The sequence below is a fragment of the Peromyscus maniculatus genome, chromosome 3, assembly GCF_049852395.1.
Source record: "Peromyscus maniculatus bairdii isolate BWxNUB_F1_BW_parent chromosome 3, HU_Pman_BW_mat_3.1, whole genome shotgun sequence".
NCBI classification, from domain to species: Eukaryota; Metazoa; Chordata; class Mammalia; order Rodentia; family Cricetidae; genus Peromyscus; species Peromyscus maniculatus.
In genome coordinates, this window is record NC_134854.1 from 61,307,280 (window position 1) to 61,320,249 (window position 12,970).

At 42.8% G+C, this 12,970-nt stretch overlaps 1 protein-coding gene across 1 annotated transcript in view; it reads right to left on the reverse strand.

Moving 5' to 3' along the window:
* Strip2 (striatin interacting protein 2) overlaps nt 1–12,970 on the reverse strand; it is a 48,234-nt gene that overhangs the window by 32,734 nt on the left and 2,530 nt on the right. Inside the window, exons 2-9 of the mRNA XM_006979402.4 lie at nt 10,204–10,273; nt 6,535–6,609; nt 5,395–5,532; nt 3,806–3,926; nt 2,979–3,047; nt 2,688–2,794; nt 1,642–1,769; nt 211–414 (exon numbers count right to left, since the gene is read on the reverse strand). Of these exons, the coding sequence (XP_006979464.1) occupies nt 211–414; nt 1,642–1,769; nt 2,688–2,794; nt 2,979–3,047; nt 3,806–3,926; nt 5,395–5,532; nt 6,535–6,609; nt 10,204–10,273 (912 nt within the window). The remainder of the gene's footprint in view (nt 1–210; nt 415–1,641; nt 1,770–2,687; nt 2,795–2,978; nt 3,048–3,805; nt 3,927–5,394; nt 5,533–6,534; nt 6,610–10,203; nt 10,274–12,970) is intronic.

Sequence of the window (12,970 nt, forward strand, 5' to 3'; positions counted from 1 at the left end):
ATATTTAGGAGGCTAAGCAACTCTAGTCACTGAGGTCCAGATGAATAATACATGGCCAGGGGCCCAAGTATAAACTCTAAGGATTCATGTTGACTACAGGCCCAACCTGGGATGGCCATTTACTGCCCTTTCCTACCACATCCATAGCATCTTAGAATCTTGATTCTTGACCAGTCCATACCCCAAAACTACCATATGCTTGGTCCATACCCTTCGAGAACCACGGCGGCCCCGTAGCTTGGAGGGTGGAGGTGCCAGCTGAGATTCCCCCAGATCAAGAGTGTAAGAAGGTGGGGAGGCAGCACGCATGCTCTTTACAACCTGGATACTGTCCTCAGCTAATGGAGGCAGGCCCAACTCTGCACGCTTCTTTATTTTGAGAGCCTGCAGATGCTCAAATCCACCAAGTGTGAACTAGAGAGTAAAAAGGAAAAGGGAGGTTATCTAATATCATCTTGTCAGTCCTGAGCATGATGCATTTATGTATTTGGAAATACACACACACACACACACACACACACACACACACACACACACACACCACTGTGTGTGTGTGTATGTGTAACAATAACTAAAGGAAAAGAGGCCATGGATTTCAGAGAGAACAAGGAGCAGGGATGGGCGCATGGAAGGTGTTAGAGAGAGGAAAAGTAAAGGGGAAAATGATGTAATTATATTGTAATTAAAAAATTGTTATAAAAAAGAGAAGAGAGGGGAGGGGGGGCAGTCATGGAGAACGAAATCAGAGAAACATGGACAGAAGGAAAGAACCCCAGCTGCCGATTCCTCACACTGCCTCTTGCACATGAAGAAGCGAACAATGTCACCACTTCAGTCTGAGGCTCTCTAGGGTCAGAACAACCACAGCATGATTTACTGACCTGGGGTTGGAAACAGCACTAAACGTTAGAAGGGGAGGGGACACCACTGGAAACCATTTAAAAAATAGGAGACAGTCCTCCCTTTGTTTTGTTTTTTGACAAAAAAACTCAATGTGTGGCCCAAGATGGCCTTAAACCTTCAGTCTTCATGCCTCAGTCTGTTGAGTGCTAGTTTTACAACCACGTGCCACTGTCCTCAGCACAATCAGTTTTAAGGAGCACATTCAGATGCTGTGATGTCCTAGCGTCACATAGTTTCCTCCGTAATCAAGAGGCGGTTCACCCTAGGAGGCCCACTGAGAGGGTATGCTGTTCCTCCAGCCCTATAGGATGGGAGACGGAGGGAGACTATAGGATGAAGGGCCAGATTAAATAATAAATAAATGATTAACTATATACTTGTAAGGACACCCGTTCTCTATGAGAAGAAAAGGCATGCATTAATCTTAACATTTCATGGCTACAGAAACAGGTACAGAATTGTCCAAGGTTCATTGGTATAAACAGTCAGATTCCAGTGGTCAGCTAGGGTTCTTTCTATGAAACATGACTTCTCTTAGAGAAAGGTGCCATTGACATCTTCAGCTCATGGGGTGGCATCCAACAGATTCATCCAATAGAAACAGAAACCTGATGGTACAAAAACTTTGATGACTCCAGGTGGGCCTCTTGTTCCTCTCAGTTAGCTGGGGCTAACAGCTGGCTTATTCTGCTGCCTAGCTCTGACCAGGTGAGATGGGAATGGAGATCAGCCACTCACCATAACCACCTTCCAGAGCAGAAGCAGAACCTTCTTTATTGGAAAGTGAGGGGCCAGGCCACTGCAGAATTTGGTAACCATGGAAAAGAGCAGGAGGGCAAAAGGCTCTTCATTATGTGTGGAAAAGCCTGAGGTATAACGAGAACCAAGAGAAAGAGAGATGAAGTAGCTGATATCCTACCCTAAGATCCCTGAGTCTGGGTGCACTGAGGAAGGCACTCACCTCCCCTGAAAACTTCCAGAGTACTTTGTCTTGAGAAGGAGGCATAGTGAGACCCCAGAGGGAATTCCCTTAAAGGACAGGATTGGGGCTATTAAGGTAAAATAGTGTGCCCCCATCCCAGAGGTTATTAAGATAATGCTTTCGGGGTCATACCAAATAGGAAGTAACAATAATGATGTGGCTTTCTAGCTAAAGGAATCAAGGTATTTCATGGGCCATACTTTATTCTTTACTTATTTACATTAATAAATATATTTTTAAAATGCTTTCACATTCTACCCCTCTCAGATGACCACTTCAATTTACATTAGAACAAAGTCCAGTTTTTTTTCTCTCTTTTCTTTTTTTTTTTTAAGATTTATTTATTTATTTATTATGTATACAGTGTTCTGCCTGCACATATGTCTGTAGGCCAGAAGAGGGTGCCAGATATCATTACAGATGGTTGTGAGCCACCATGTGGTTGCTGGGAATTGAACTCAGGACCTCTGGAAGAACAGCCAGTGCTCTTAACCACTGAGCCATCTCTCCAGCCCCAAAGTCCAGTTTTTAAGGAACTTCAAATCTTTTCCCCACAATATGGGATTCATGATGAAATGGGAGAAGAACGGTTATCCTCATTTCTAACCAGGGGAACTAGACACACAGGGATGCAATTAAACCCAGCCCTCATGTTCCATGAAACATCTGTCTTAAAAAAGAAAAGATGCTGATTTTAAAAAGAAAAAGAGAATATAGGTCTGCTTTCCTCTGCTAGGTTTCCACTACTTCCCGTCCACCTTCAGTACTCTATACCCACCCCTCCTCAAGTGCCACTTCTTACTTAATTCAGTTCGGAAGGTCTCTCGGGCTGTCCTCCACCCACAGGGGTCTATTTCTCGCTCCAGGCGGATATTTTCCACCATTAGATACATGACACTCAGCAGCACCCTGGAGTTACAAAAGGATCATAAGAGATTGCCAAGGCAGTGCCCAGACTTCAAGAATGTCATCAGTGGGAGCCCAATCAGATAAGATTAGTTAAAAGGTAACTTCTCACTCATCTGGGATTTGGAAAAAGGGTAACCCATGCTAACCACACCTCTGTCCAAAGCCCGTGGTCCCCCTCACTCACCTGAGCTCAGTGCTGTCAGCAATGGAGACAGCTGGTTTCCGAAGGGCGCTGCTAGAGGCCTGGCTGTTGCTGCCATGGAGAGGAAGGAAAGAACAGGAAGCCATAAGGTCTCCTTCCTCCCTGTGCTCTCCCTCCCTCTTCACACAAACAAATGCCTGCCATCCCCTGGTTATGTATCCACAAGGAAACTGATCTAAGGTATGGGAACCCGTAGAATTCCCTTGCTACCTCAGGAAATCCTCATCTGTGGTGGAGACAGGCAAAAGACAGGGTCTGTGATATCAACCTCTCTTGTGATTCCACACAATGCTTACCACTGTGCTGGACACAGAACAGATACTAAGCAACATCTGACAAATAGTAAACAGACTTCAGTGTACCTAAAGCTCCTGGACAGCAGGCACAAGAGAAAGAGGGTTCGCTGTAGGAACAGCAGCAGATAAGGCCACCGCTACAGTCACCACTCATGAGGGAAATAATTAGTCACATTGACAGAAACTGGTCTGTTCCTCCTGTGTTGTGTTTATTATGGAAAAAGTTTCCTTTATGAATTCCAGACTTGGGCTCAGCTGAAAAGGTGCTTACATTAAAAAGGTAACCAAACCAGGATAGGCCTGTGAAGCTCAGGATTGTAGCTGCGCTTAGTTCAAGCGTAGGGAGCAAGAACAGAGTATCCAGAAAGCCGGTAGGGGAAACTGTCAGTGAGCTTTGAGTGGAGATGGGAGCAGACTCAGCTCTCATAGGGAAATCTACTGAGGAAATCCACAGACACGAGAATCCTTTCTTCAAGAAAGTTTCTAAGCCAGCCCCCTCCCAAGGCTTCTCACTCGATTTCCATGTGGAGTAGCTCCAGGAAGGCTGAAAAGGTTCCCATCTGATAGAGCAGGAAGCAGTTGTATCTGGACCAGTGCAGCACATCGACCTCTGAATCACATTCCCCAAAAGTGCCTGGAGGATCAGACAGTTACAGCAGGAGTTGAGAGGGGGCAGCTTCCTACCCTGCCACATGATCCTAAAACTTTCCCAATACTCTACAGGCTAATGAGGCTCACAGAATTTGGGCAGTGCCCATGAGAACTTCCTTAAATGAGTGAGTCAGTGGAGAAAAGAGGTAGTCTCCTGGGTAAGTCAACCTTAAATCCCTCCCCCCACCACCACCCGCCAGAAGTAGATCCTAGGATAAGGACTCAAGTGCAAATAGTCTACTTGGGAATGGATGGCTCTTCAGGAATCACCAGAAGAGGAATGGGGGAGTGAGAGAGGGAAGGGAGGCAGCTGAAAGAGCTCAGTCTCGGGGGACTTTCTGGAAATAGCACAAAACACACAACTCAGAGTTATCTCACTCAGGATTATCTCCTCAATCTTGTTAGTCATTTTTATGAGGACTGAGTCTATTAATTCTCCCCGCTTTCCGACTGCCCAGCATGGGCTGCAGACAAAGCCCTCAAGGAAAAGGGTCTTTGTCTTGGCAGTTAGAAGCTGGTTGGAGCGTCAGACCTAAGAGATTCACAAGTACCACCTTATCGACTGCACTCTTCCTTTCCTAGCTCTTCTTCCCATTTGTCGTTCCGTTGTTTGTTTTTTACAGTTTTTAGTTCCCAATCTGTCGGGTTGCCAGCAGTCCTCACATGCGTGCTCTAAGAGCTTATGTTCATTTTCTAGCAAGACTATCTCAATGCTCCTTCCAACACCTGGCTAACACGGTTCTTCTGGGAAGCTTTCCCCAATTAATCTCATTTAGTTCTGGTTATCTCCAAATTACTCCCAGCATCCCCTCCTGCAGCTGTGTTGGCTTGAATCTTAAAATGCCAACGAGAAACCTCAGTGCTGGTGCCAGGGCACAGCTGATGAAAGCAGTGTCTGTGCTAACTCTATTGGTGGTGCCTCATCAGCCCTCCCTACATGGACTCTTTTGCCAATCTTCCTATACACTTAGAGCCCAGATTAAAGGGGAAAATCCAAGTAAGAAGTTGTGACATGCACAGGGTATGATAACTTATGTCTGGAATCCTAACTTAGAAGGTAGAGGTAGGAGGATCAAGAGTTCACAGTCATTCTCAGAGAAAAAGAGAGAAAAGAAAAGAGAGCCAGGCATGATAGCACACATCTTTAATCCTAGCATTTGTGAGGCAGAGGCAGGTGAATCTCTGTGAGTTCGAAACTAGCCAGAGCTACAAAGTGAGACCCTGTTTTTAAAAAGACAAAAGAAAGGAGAACCTGATGTGCTTGGTAAGATAGAGGCAGATCCCAAGAGATCCAGAACAGTATCCAATACTGTCTCTTGATCTCCTTGCAAAGACAGGCTACTCCTAACATGGCAAGCCCTGTCACTGAGATGTAAGAGACCCTGCTTTACCCACTCTCCCCACCTCCCCCCATTTCTACCCCTATCAAGTCAGTGAAAACAGACCCTTACCTTGGGCTAGATAGAGAACTGCCCGGGCCACCTTAAGCCGTTGTTCCCTACTGACCACCTCCAGTCGGTCCAGAAGTCCCATCACATAAGTCTTTTGGGCATCTTCTTCCAACTCCAGCCATTCCTTAGTGTCTTGCACTAGGGATATAAAGCCGTGCACAGCTAATGTTGGCACTGCTACTTCTTCCTGGAAAGGCCCTGATAATATACCAATATACCCACCTCTGTTCTCAGTTCCCAAAAGATTATTTTCTCCAAAACCTTTTCTTACTTAAAACAGTTTTTTTTTTTTTTTTTTTTTGTGGCACTGAGGACTGAACCCTGGGCCTTTCACATGCTAGGCAAGCTCTACCACTAAGCTACACTCCTAGCCCTATCCCAAGCTTCCCTTATTTAGCCAGGAAACATAAGGGATAGAAAAAGGACCCAAAATGTCCTAGTCTGAACCTACTCTGTGCCCACATCTTCACCATTCCCACTTTTGTCCACAAGGTATAGTCTGTTCTCTGCCCTTCCTTAAGGAGTCCCTCTGTCTCCATGCATGTCCAGCTCCTGGGCATCCTTACAGGCCCACCACAAGAGGACCCCTTCCACACTAATGCCCAGACCAAAAGCTCTGCCCTAAACACTCTTTTACATTTTGAGTTTCCCTCTGGGCCTTGGCTCCTTGTGTGCTATGCGCATCTCCCCACCGCTATCAGACCGCACCTTATTTGTAGAAGCTGCAAATTACTTCCACATCTGCTTCTGTATCTCTGACACAACAGATACTCACCACATATTTGTCAAATTAAAAATTAAATCGCCACTGAGAAAGTAGGGTAACAGATCTGAAGGGATCACAGTAAGGGAATATAAATCTACTACTGGCAGGGGCAGAAGTTAAACATTAAGGACTAGGTTAGGCACAGGATTCCATCAGGCAGTAGGGCAGTATTCAGCCTTGCTGAGCCATCTCTCTACTTCTCTTGGTTTCACCTTCTCTCTATAAGGAACTCTGTATTCCATATGCAAGGAACAAAGGGTATGTGGTTGGGAAGGGGATGAAGAATCAAACTTTGATTTAGCCTTTTACTAGATCAGACTGGGATATCAATGGAGGGGAAGAGCATGTTTCTGTGAATAGGGATGTAGCATTACCTTGAGTCTTGAAATCTTCTTCAAAGCACCTCCTGTTAGTGGTAAATTCCAGGTTCTCTGTGTAGCTATATAATTCTGTAGCAGAAAGACAAAACAGTCACATTTAGAAGCCCCAATGAGGAATCTAGAGTACAGAGGATCACTTGAGGGAGCTGAAGGTTCCAACACATTCTTGTGTCCAATTCAATCTAGAGCCAGTTCCCTCCCTTTCAGAACAGTTAAAAATAGCCATGTGTGTCCCTGGGTGATTAAACTATCAAACCTGTCGTCCTGCCAGATGGCTGGCAGCAGAGAAGGAAGCCAGCCTTCGACATTTGGTAAGGGCCAGGAGGGGGGTTGGAGTACAGAGGGCCTAATGTCATCACTTCTGTTTCTTAGGGCTGCAGTCCATTCAGCTCTGCCAACCTAGGCCAGAACTATCCTATCTTTAGGGAAGAGAAGGGCAACACAATTCGGGATCTTAGAGGCAAAATTCTGTGCTGTTTAGGAAGGCAGGACAATGGCTGAAAACAAACAAACAAACAAATGAACAAACAAACAAACAAAAACCCACATGCTGGTTGGGAGCCAGTTTCTTTATGCTGAGTTTCCTTGAAGGGTACAGAAATTTAGGTTCCTACATATGGCCACCTGGGCAGTTGATGTGGTAAATCATGTGGCAAACTGAGGGTTGCCAAAAGATTTTGTGTTTAGGAAAATCTAACCTTAATGACCTATCCTTTGACTATAAAACAGCATAACGATGTCCCCCGTCTCTCCAGCACCAGAATATTCACTCTGCACCCTCATTTTACAAAGACGATTTAAAAATCAAGTATCTCAAAATCTATTCCATCTATATCATGAAGTAATAGGAATTTACTTATATTTTAGCCAACTAGCTAAAGATTGAGAATTACTTGGAAGTTAGAACTCTTAAATTTTGTGTCTCAGAATCTGGGGATGGCCAGAAACAAATCTCAACTTTGAATCTTAAATATTAATCATTAACTCATTAATGGAAATGTGAGTATATGTGTTTTTATTTATTTTGATCAGGAAAGTCAGGAAAGCCCAGTCAGGAAGGTAAACAGTGCTGAACTTTGTCCTTACTTTTAAAATGTTAATGAAATTTCATATACAGATAACTATAAAATACATTTAAGATAGCCACGTATCTTTTACTCAGATTAAACAAATATAACATTTGTCATATTTCCTTCAGACTACTCTCCAGTCTTACTCCTTTCTTGGGAAGTAACTACTATCATGAATTTGGCATGCATTCCTCACATGCCCATTTTTAGATTTTTTACTATATATGTAAAAAATATACCAGGGCTGGAGAGATGGCTCAGTGGTTACGAGCACTTGTAACTCTTACAGATGACCAGGTTCAATTCCCAGCACCCATATGGTGGCTCACAACTATCCATATCCTCACATCCAGAGTACACATGTAATATACATACATACATGCATACAGGCAAAACACTCATACACATCATGTAAAATAAATCTAAATGTAAACAATGTATTTGGGATAGTGTTCTATTTTTAATCTTAACATTATTATAAATTATATAAATTCTTTTTTTATTGCTTCTTTGCCTCGACTTTGTTTTGGGTATTTATTTGTGAAGTATGTTGATACGGACCAATTATATTAATGGCTATATACAGACTGACTACACTTATATGCTAGTTTATCTATTCCCCTGCAGATGGGAATTTAGGTTGTTCTTAATTTTTCATAATTAAAAACAAGGCTGAAATAAATGGTTTTTTTTGTGTGCCCAAGGATAAAGTTCTTTATATTATACATCTAGGAATAAAATTACTAGGTCACAATATGTGCACATCTTCAACTTTATTAGATACGATCTAATTGCTTTCCAATTTTATACCCTGCACCTTCATACTGCTACACATAGCAGTCTAGAAAAATGCTCATTAGTCCTTTGAGGTTTTTTTAATCATGAATTAATTAATTAATTTTGTGTCTGTGTATATGAGAATATGAGTGCCATACTGCACATAGAGAAGCCAGAAGATAACTTGTGGGTGTTAGTTCTCTTCTTCCATCACCATATGGGTCTGAGGTTTAAACTCAGATCATGAGGTTTGGTGGCAAGTGGCCTACCTGCTGAGCCATCTTGCCAGCCTTTAAGTTTTGCAGTCTGATGATTGTGAAATAATATCCTGTTTTAAAAAATGTTTTTTCTTCATTAACTAATTGAACATATTTTCAGATCTCTCTCTCTCTCTCTCTCTCTCTCTCTCTCTCTCTCTCACACACACACACACACACACACACACACACACACACACACACACACACACTTTCTTTTGTGGTGCTGTGGCTCCAACAGAGAGACTCATGCATGCCCCTTTATATAGTCACTGACTTTCTGAGCTTTCATATCCTTTGTCTGCTTCTCTATCAGGTTAGTCATCTCATCTTTGTTCATCTCTCTTTCTCTCCACATATTCACATTCTAGAGTCTAATCCTTTGTTCACGATTAAACCTAGCTATTTCTGTCACTCACTGCAAAATTTATTCACTGTGCTTATTCACCAGAACTTCTGCAAAAATGTTTGTCTTTTTATCTGAAAAAGCATGTCTCAAAGTGTCATTTCCATGTGACAGAATATTTAACTTTCACACCATCTCCACCCAAAGCTCATTTATTAATAACTAGCATTCACAGCACGTGTAACATGGAGGCCCTTAATGTGAGGAGATCACGTTTGCCCTATTCTAAAATTCCAGACAGGGAGGAGCAGCTCCGAATTGAAAAAGGAATGGGATCACTTAACCCCAGCTCACAAATATCTACAGCAGAGCTTGACTGTGACTGATGCAGGTGATATGTCCAGCCTCACTCAGCCAGCCAATTACCGATAATCTCCTTCAGCCGCGACTGGAATTTTAATAGGGACAAGTGTTAGGGAAAGGAAGGAAGACAAAGGAGAGAGAGACTGGGATAAAGAAAGGGTGGCAGAGAGAACAGGCACACACACACATGGATTATAGGATGAGAGAGGCAAATAATGGAAAGTGGGGAGAACTGATTTGAGAGTGCATCAAAAGAAAAACAATGATGGGGGCTGGAGAGATGGCTCAGTGGTTAAGAGCACTGGCTGCTCTTCCAGAGGACCCGGGTTCAATTCCCAGCACCCACATGGCAGCTGACAACTGTCTGTGACTCCAAGATCCAACACCCTCACACAGACATACATGCAGGCAAAGTATAAATGCACATAAAATAAAAAAATAAAATTTAAAAAAGAATGACTAGAGCCGGGCGTGGTGGCGCACGCCTTTAATCCCAGCACTCGGGAGGCAGAGGCAGGCGGATCTTTGTGAGTTCGAGGCCAGCCTGGGCTACCAAGTGAGCTCCAGGAAAGGCGCAAAGCTACACAGAGAAACCCTGTCTCGAAAAAACCAAAAAAAAAAAAATAAAAAAGAATGACTAGGAAAGAGGAATAAACTGAACAAATGAAGAATACCAACAAGGGGAATTCACAGAAGGAAATGCAAAAGAGATATTTGTTATTGGGTTGGGGGGACGATATAATGATTGTTCAATAGCTTTTGTTAAGACCAGAGAAGCTGCCAGGGGAGATTACAGCCCTGTTGCTTTCTCAACCATGTTTCCACTCACTACTGACCCATCTATTCATACCTGACAACTCTGCTGCATGCCCGTCTGCATCTCCATATTCAAACTCCAGAGTAGGGCAGTCCACAGAGCCCTATAATAGAGAAAATTTTCCAGTAATGGGAAAAGAGGTTGTCAAAGAAAGAATATACCCTAGTTTCACCTTTTTCCCTCTCTCGGAGGCCAAAGTCAGATCAGAGAAGCATCTAGAAAGTCTTAATTGGCCCTTTCATCTGAGAGACAACCTCCCCTTTCAAGCCAAAATCTGAGGCCCACGCAGGGGAGGGCTGGGGGGATTCCTATCCAGTATCAGAATGTCTAAGTAAAGGGCAGAACAATAAACAAGAATGAAAGCTGCCATCTGAAGCAAGGCCCAGTAACATGTGCCTATGATGCTCCATTCTGGAGGCAGAGGCAGGAGGATCCATGCTTAAGGTCAGCCTGGGCTACATAGTGAGATATTGTCTCAAATAACCCCCAAGGGACTAGGGGTGTTGCCCAGTTGGTGGAATGTTTGCCTAGCATGCACCAGGCCCCAAGTTTGACCTCAAGTACCCTATAAACTGGGTATGGTGGCATATACCTCTAGTCCCAGCACTCGGTTACATAACCAACTAAACAAACAAAAAGAAAGCAATGATTTGAGCCTATATCTAATCTACATGAAACAGAGACAGGAGGAACATCTAGCTCATGTCTAGGAAAAAAAGATAGGCAAAAACCAAAAGAGGAGAACTGAATTCTGGCCCAAGTTCTGTCATTAGCCCACTAAATATGTCTCATGCTGAAGGTTCCTCATATACTAAAAAAAAAGAAAAAAAAGAAAAAAGAAAAAGAAAGAAAGAAAGAAAGAGAGAGAGAGAGAGAGAGAAAGAAAAGAAAAAGGTTTTGAGTTCTAACATTCAACAGCTAATTATCCAGAGTTAGTGTAAATAAGGTAGCATTTACATTCCAAGTTGTATCAAATAATAAATTTCCTATGATATTGTATGTATAATCCACTTTAAAATATTTTAATACTCCCACTCTCAAACCTGTTAAGATTTTATGAGTATTTTTAGTATACTTTTATATGAACTCTATTTATTTAGACAGTGCTGGGATTGCAGACATGCGCCACCACCTAGTATATGAGTTGCTGGGAATTAAACCCAGGGCTTTGTACATGCTAGGCAAGCACCTTACCAAATGTGCTACCTCCCTAGCTATTTTCATTTTTTGTTTCTCTGAGACAGGGTCTAATTCTATAGGCCAGGATGCCCCAGAACTCATTCTGTACTCCAGACTGGCTTTGAACTCAAAGGACAATCCTGCTTCAGCCTTCCAAGTATAGGATTTCAGTTGTGAGTCACTGTGTATAGCCCTATGTGAATTTTTGAAATTCTGAATTTTGCTAGGTATGATTGCACAAGCCTTTAATCTTAGTACTCAGGATGTAGAAGCAGGAGGATCTCTGTGAATTTAAGGTCAGCTGGTCTACATAGTGAATTCCAGGTCTGCCAGAGCTACATAGTGAGACCCTGTCTCAAAAATCAACTAAGCAAAAATAAATAAAATTTGGATCATGGTTCTGTTGCATACTATGTAATCACGGCTAAGTTTACTCCTCTGTGCCTCAGTAGAGTATAAAGTAAATATTTGGTCTTTGCCCTGGGTTCCTAGCACAGTGTTCCTAAAATCCTTAGATCATTCTGATGGTATTGTCTGTTACTCAGGAGCCCATTAACCATACCAGAATTAATATTATTGATAACTCATAGTGGACCCTTATATAGTTCTAAGTAAGGACTGACCCTACCAGAAAAAATAAGCATGTTGTGAAGCTAATAAGCATTGCTCTTATGACGTGGGGTGTGGACCATAGATGGAGCTCAGTTGCATGGCCAATGGTTTAACTGCTCTCTATCATGCTCCATATGGAACCCTGGAACAGGGACTGAGGAGCTAGCTCGGTCAGCCAGGAAAGTTCTTGCTATGCCAGCATGAGGCGCTGGCAGTCCTTTGAACCCATGAGTACATGTTTGTAATCTCAGTGCTGGGGCAGCCCTCCTGGCCAGCTGAGGCTAGTTCCTCACCAGTGAAAAGTCTTTTTTCTCAAAAAACAAGGTGAATGGCTCAGGAACGATACCTGAGATTACCTCCTTGGCCTTCACCCATGTGCACACACATGTTCACATCCAACTGCACAGAAAGGAAGAGAGGGTGTGTGAGAGAGTATCCCCGAAACAATGACTTGCAGTTAGGTGTTGATAAAAAAAAAAAAAAAAACGGCTGTACTAAGAGGGTGGTGACCCTTAGTTAGAGAGGGCGTAGAATCTCTGCGCCAATCCAAGCCCACATCTTGTCTTATGAATCTCTTCTATTTGTTGTTGCTGATTTGTACCTTTCATTTAAAAATTAGAATCTTAAGTATATACGTCCCCGAGTTCAGTCATTCTAGCAAATTATCAATCCAGCTTGACAGGGGTAATGGTAACCTGAGTTTTCAGTTTGCTAAGAAGAATGTATACAATCTCAGAACCTGAAGTAGGGGCAATCTTGTGTATGCACTAACCCTGGGTAATTAGTGTCAAAATGGAATTCACATGTATGACATTTGGTTGGCATCAGTAATTATTGTTGGAAAATGCTCAGTTTTCTCATCCATAAAATGAGGACAATAATAAGACTTTCTTCAGAGGGTTATTGTAAGGACTAATGAGTTAAGTACAAGAAAGGCCCTGAGCATTTATATATTTGTGCCACTTGTAAGTCTCTTCTAGCAATTGTTTCAGAAGCCCTACAAAGAAAA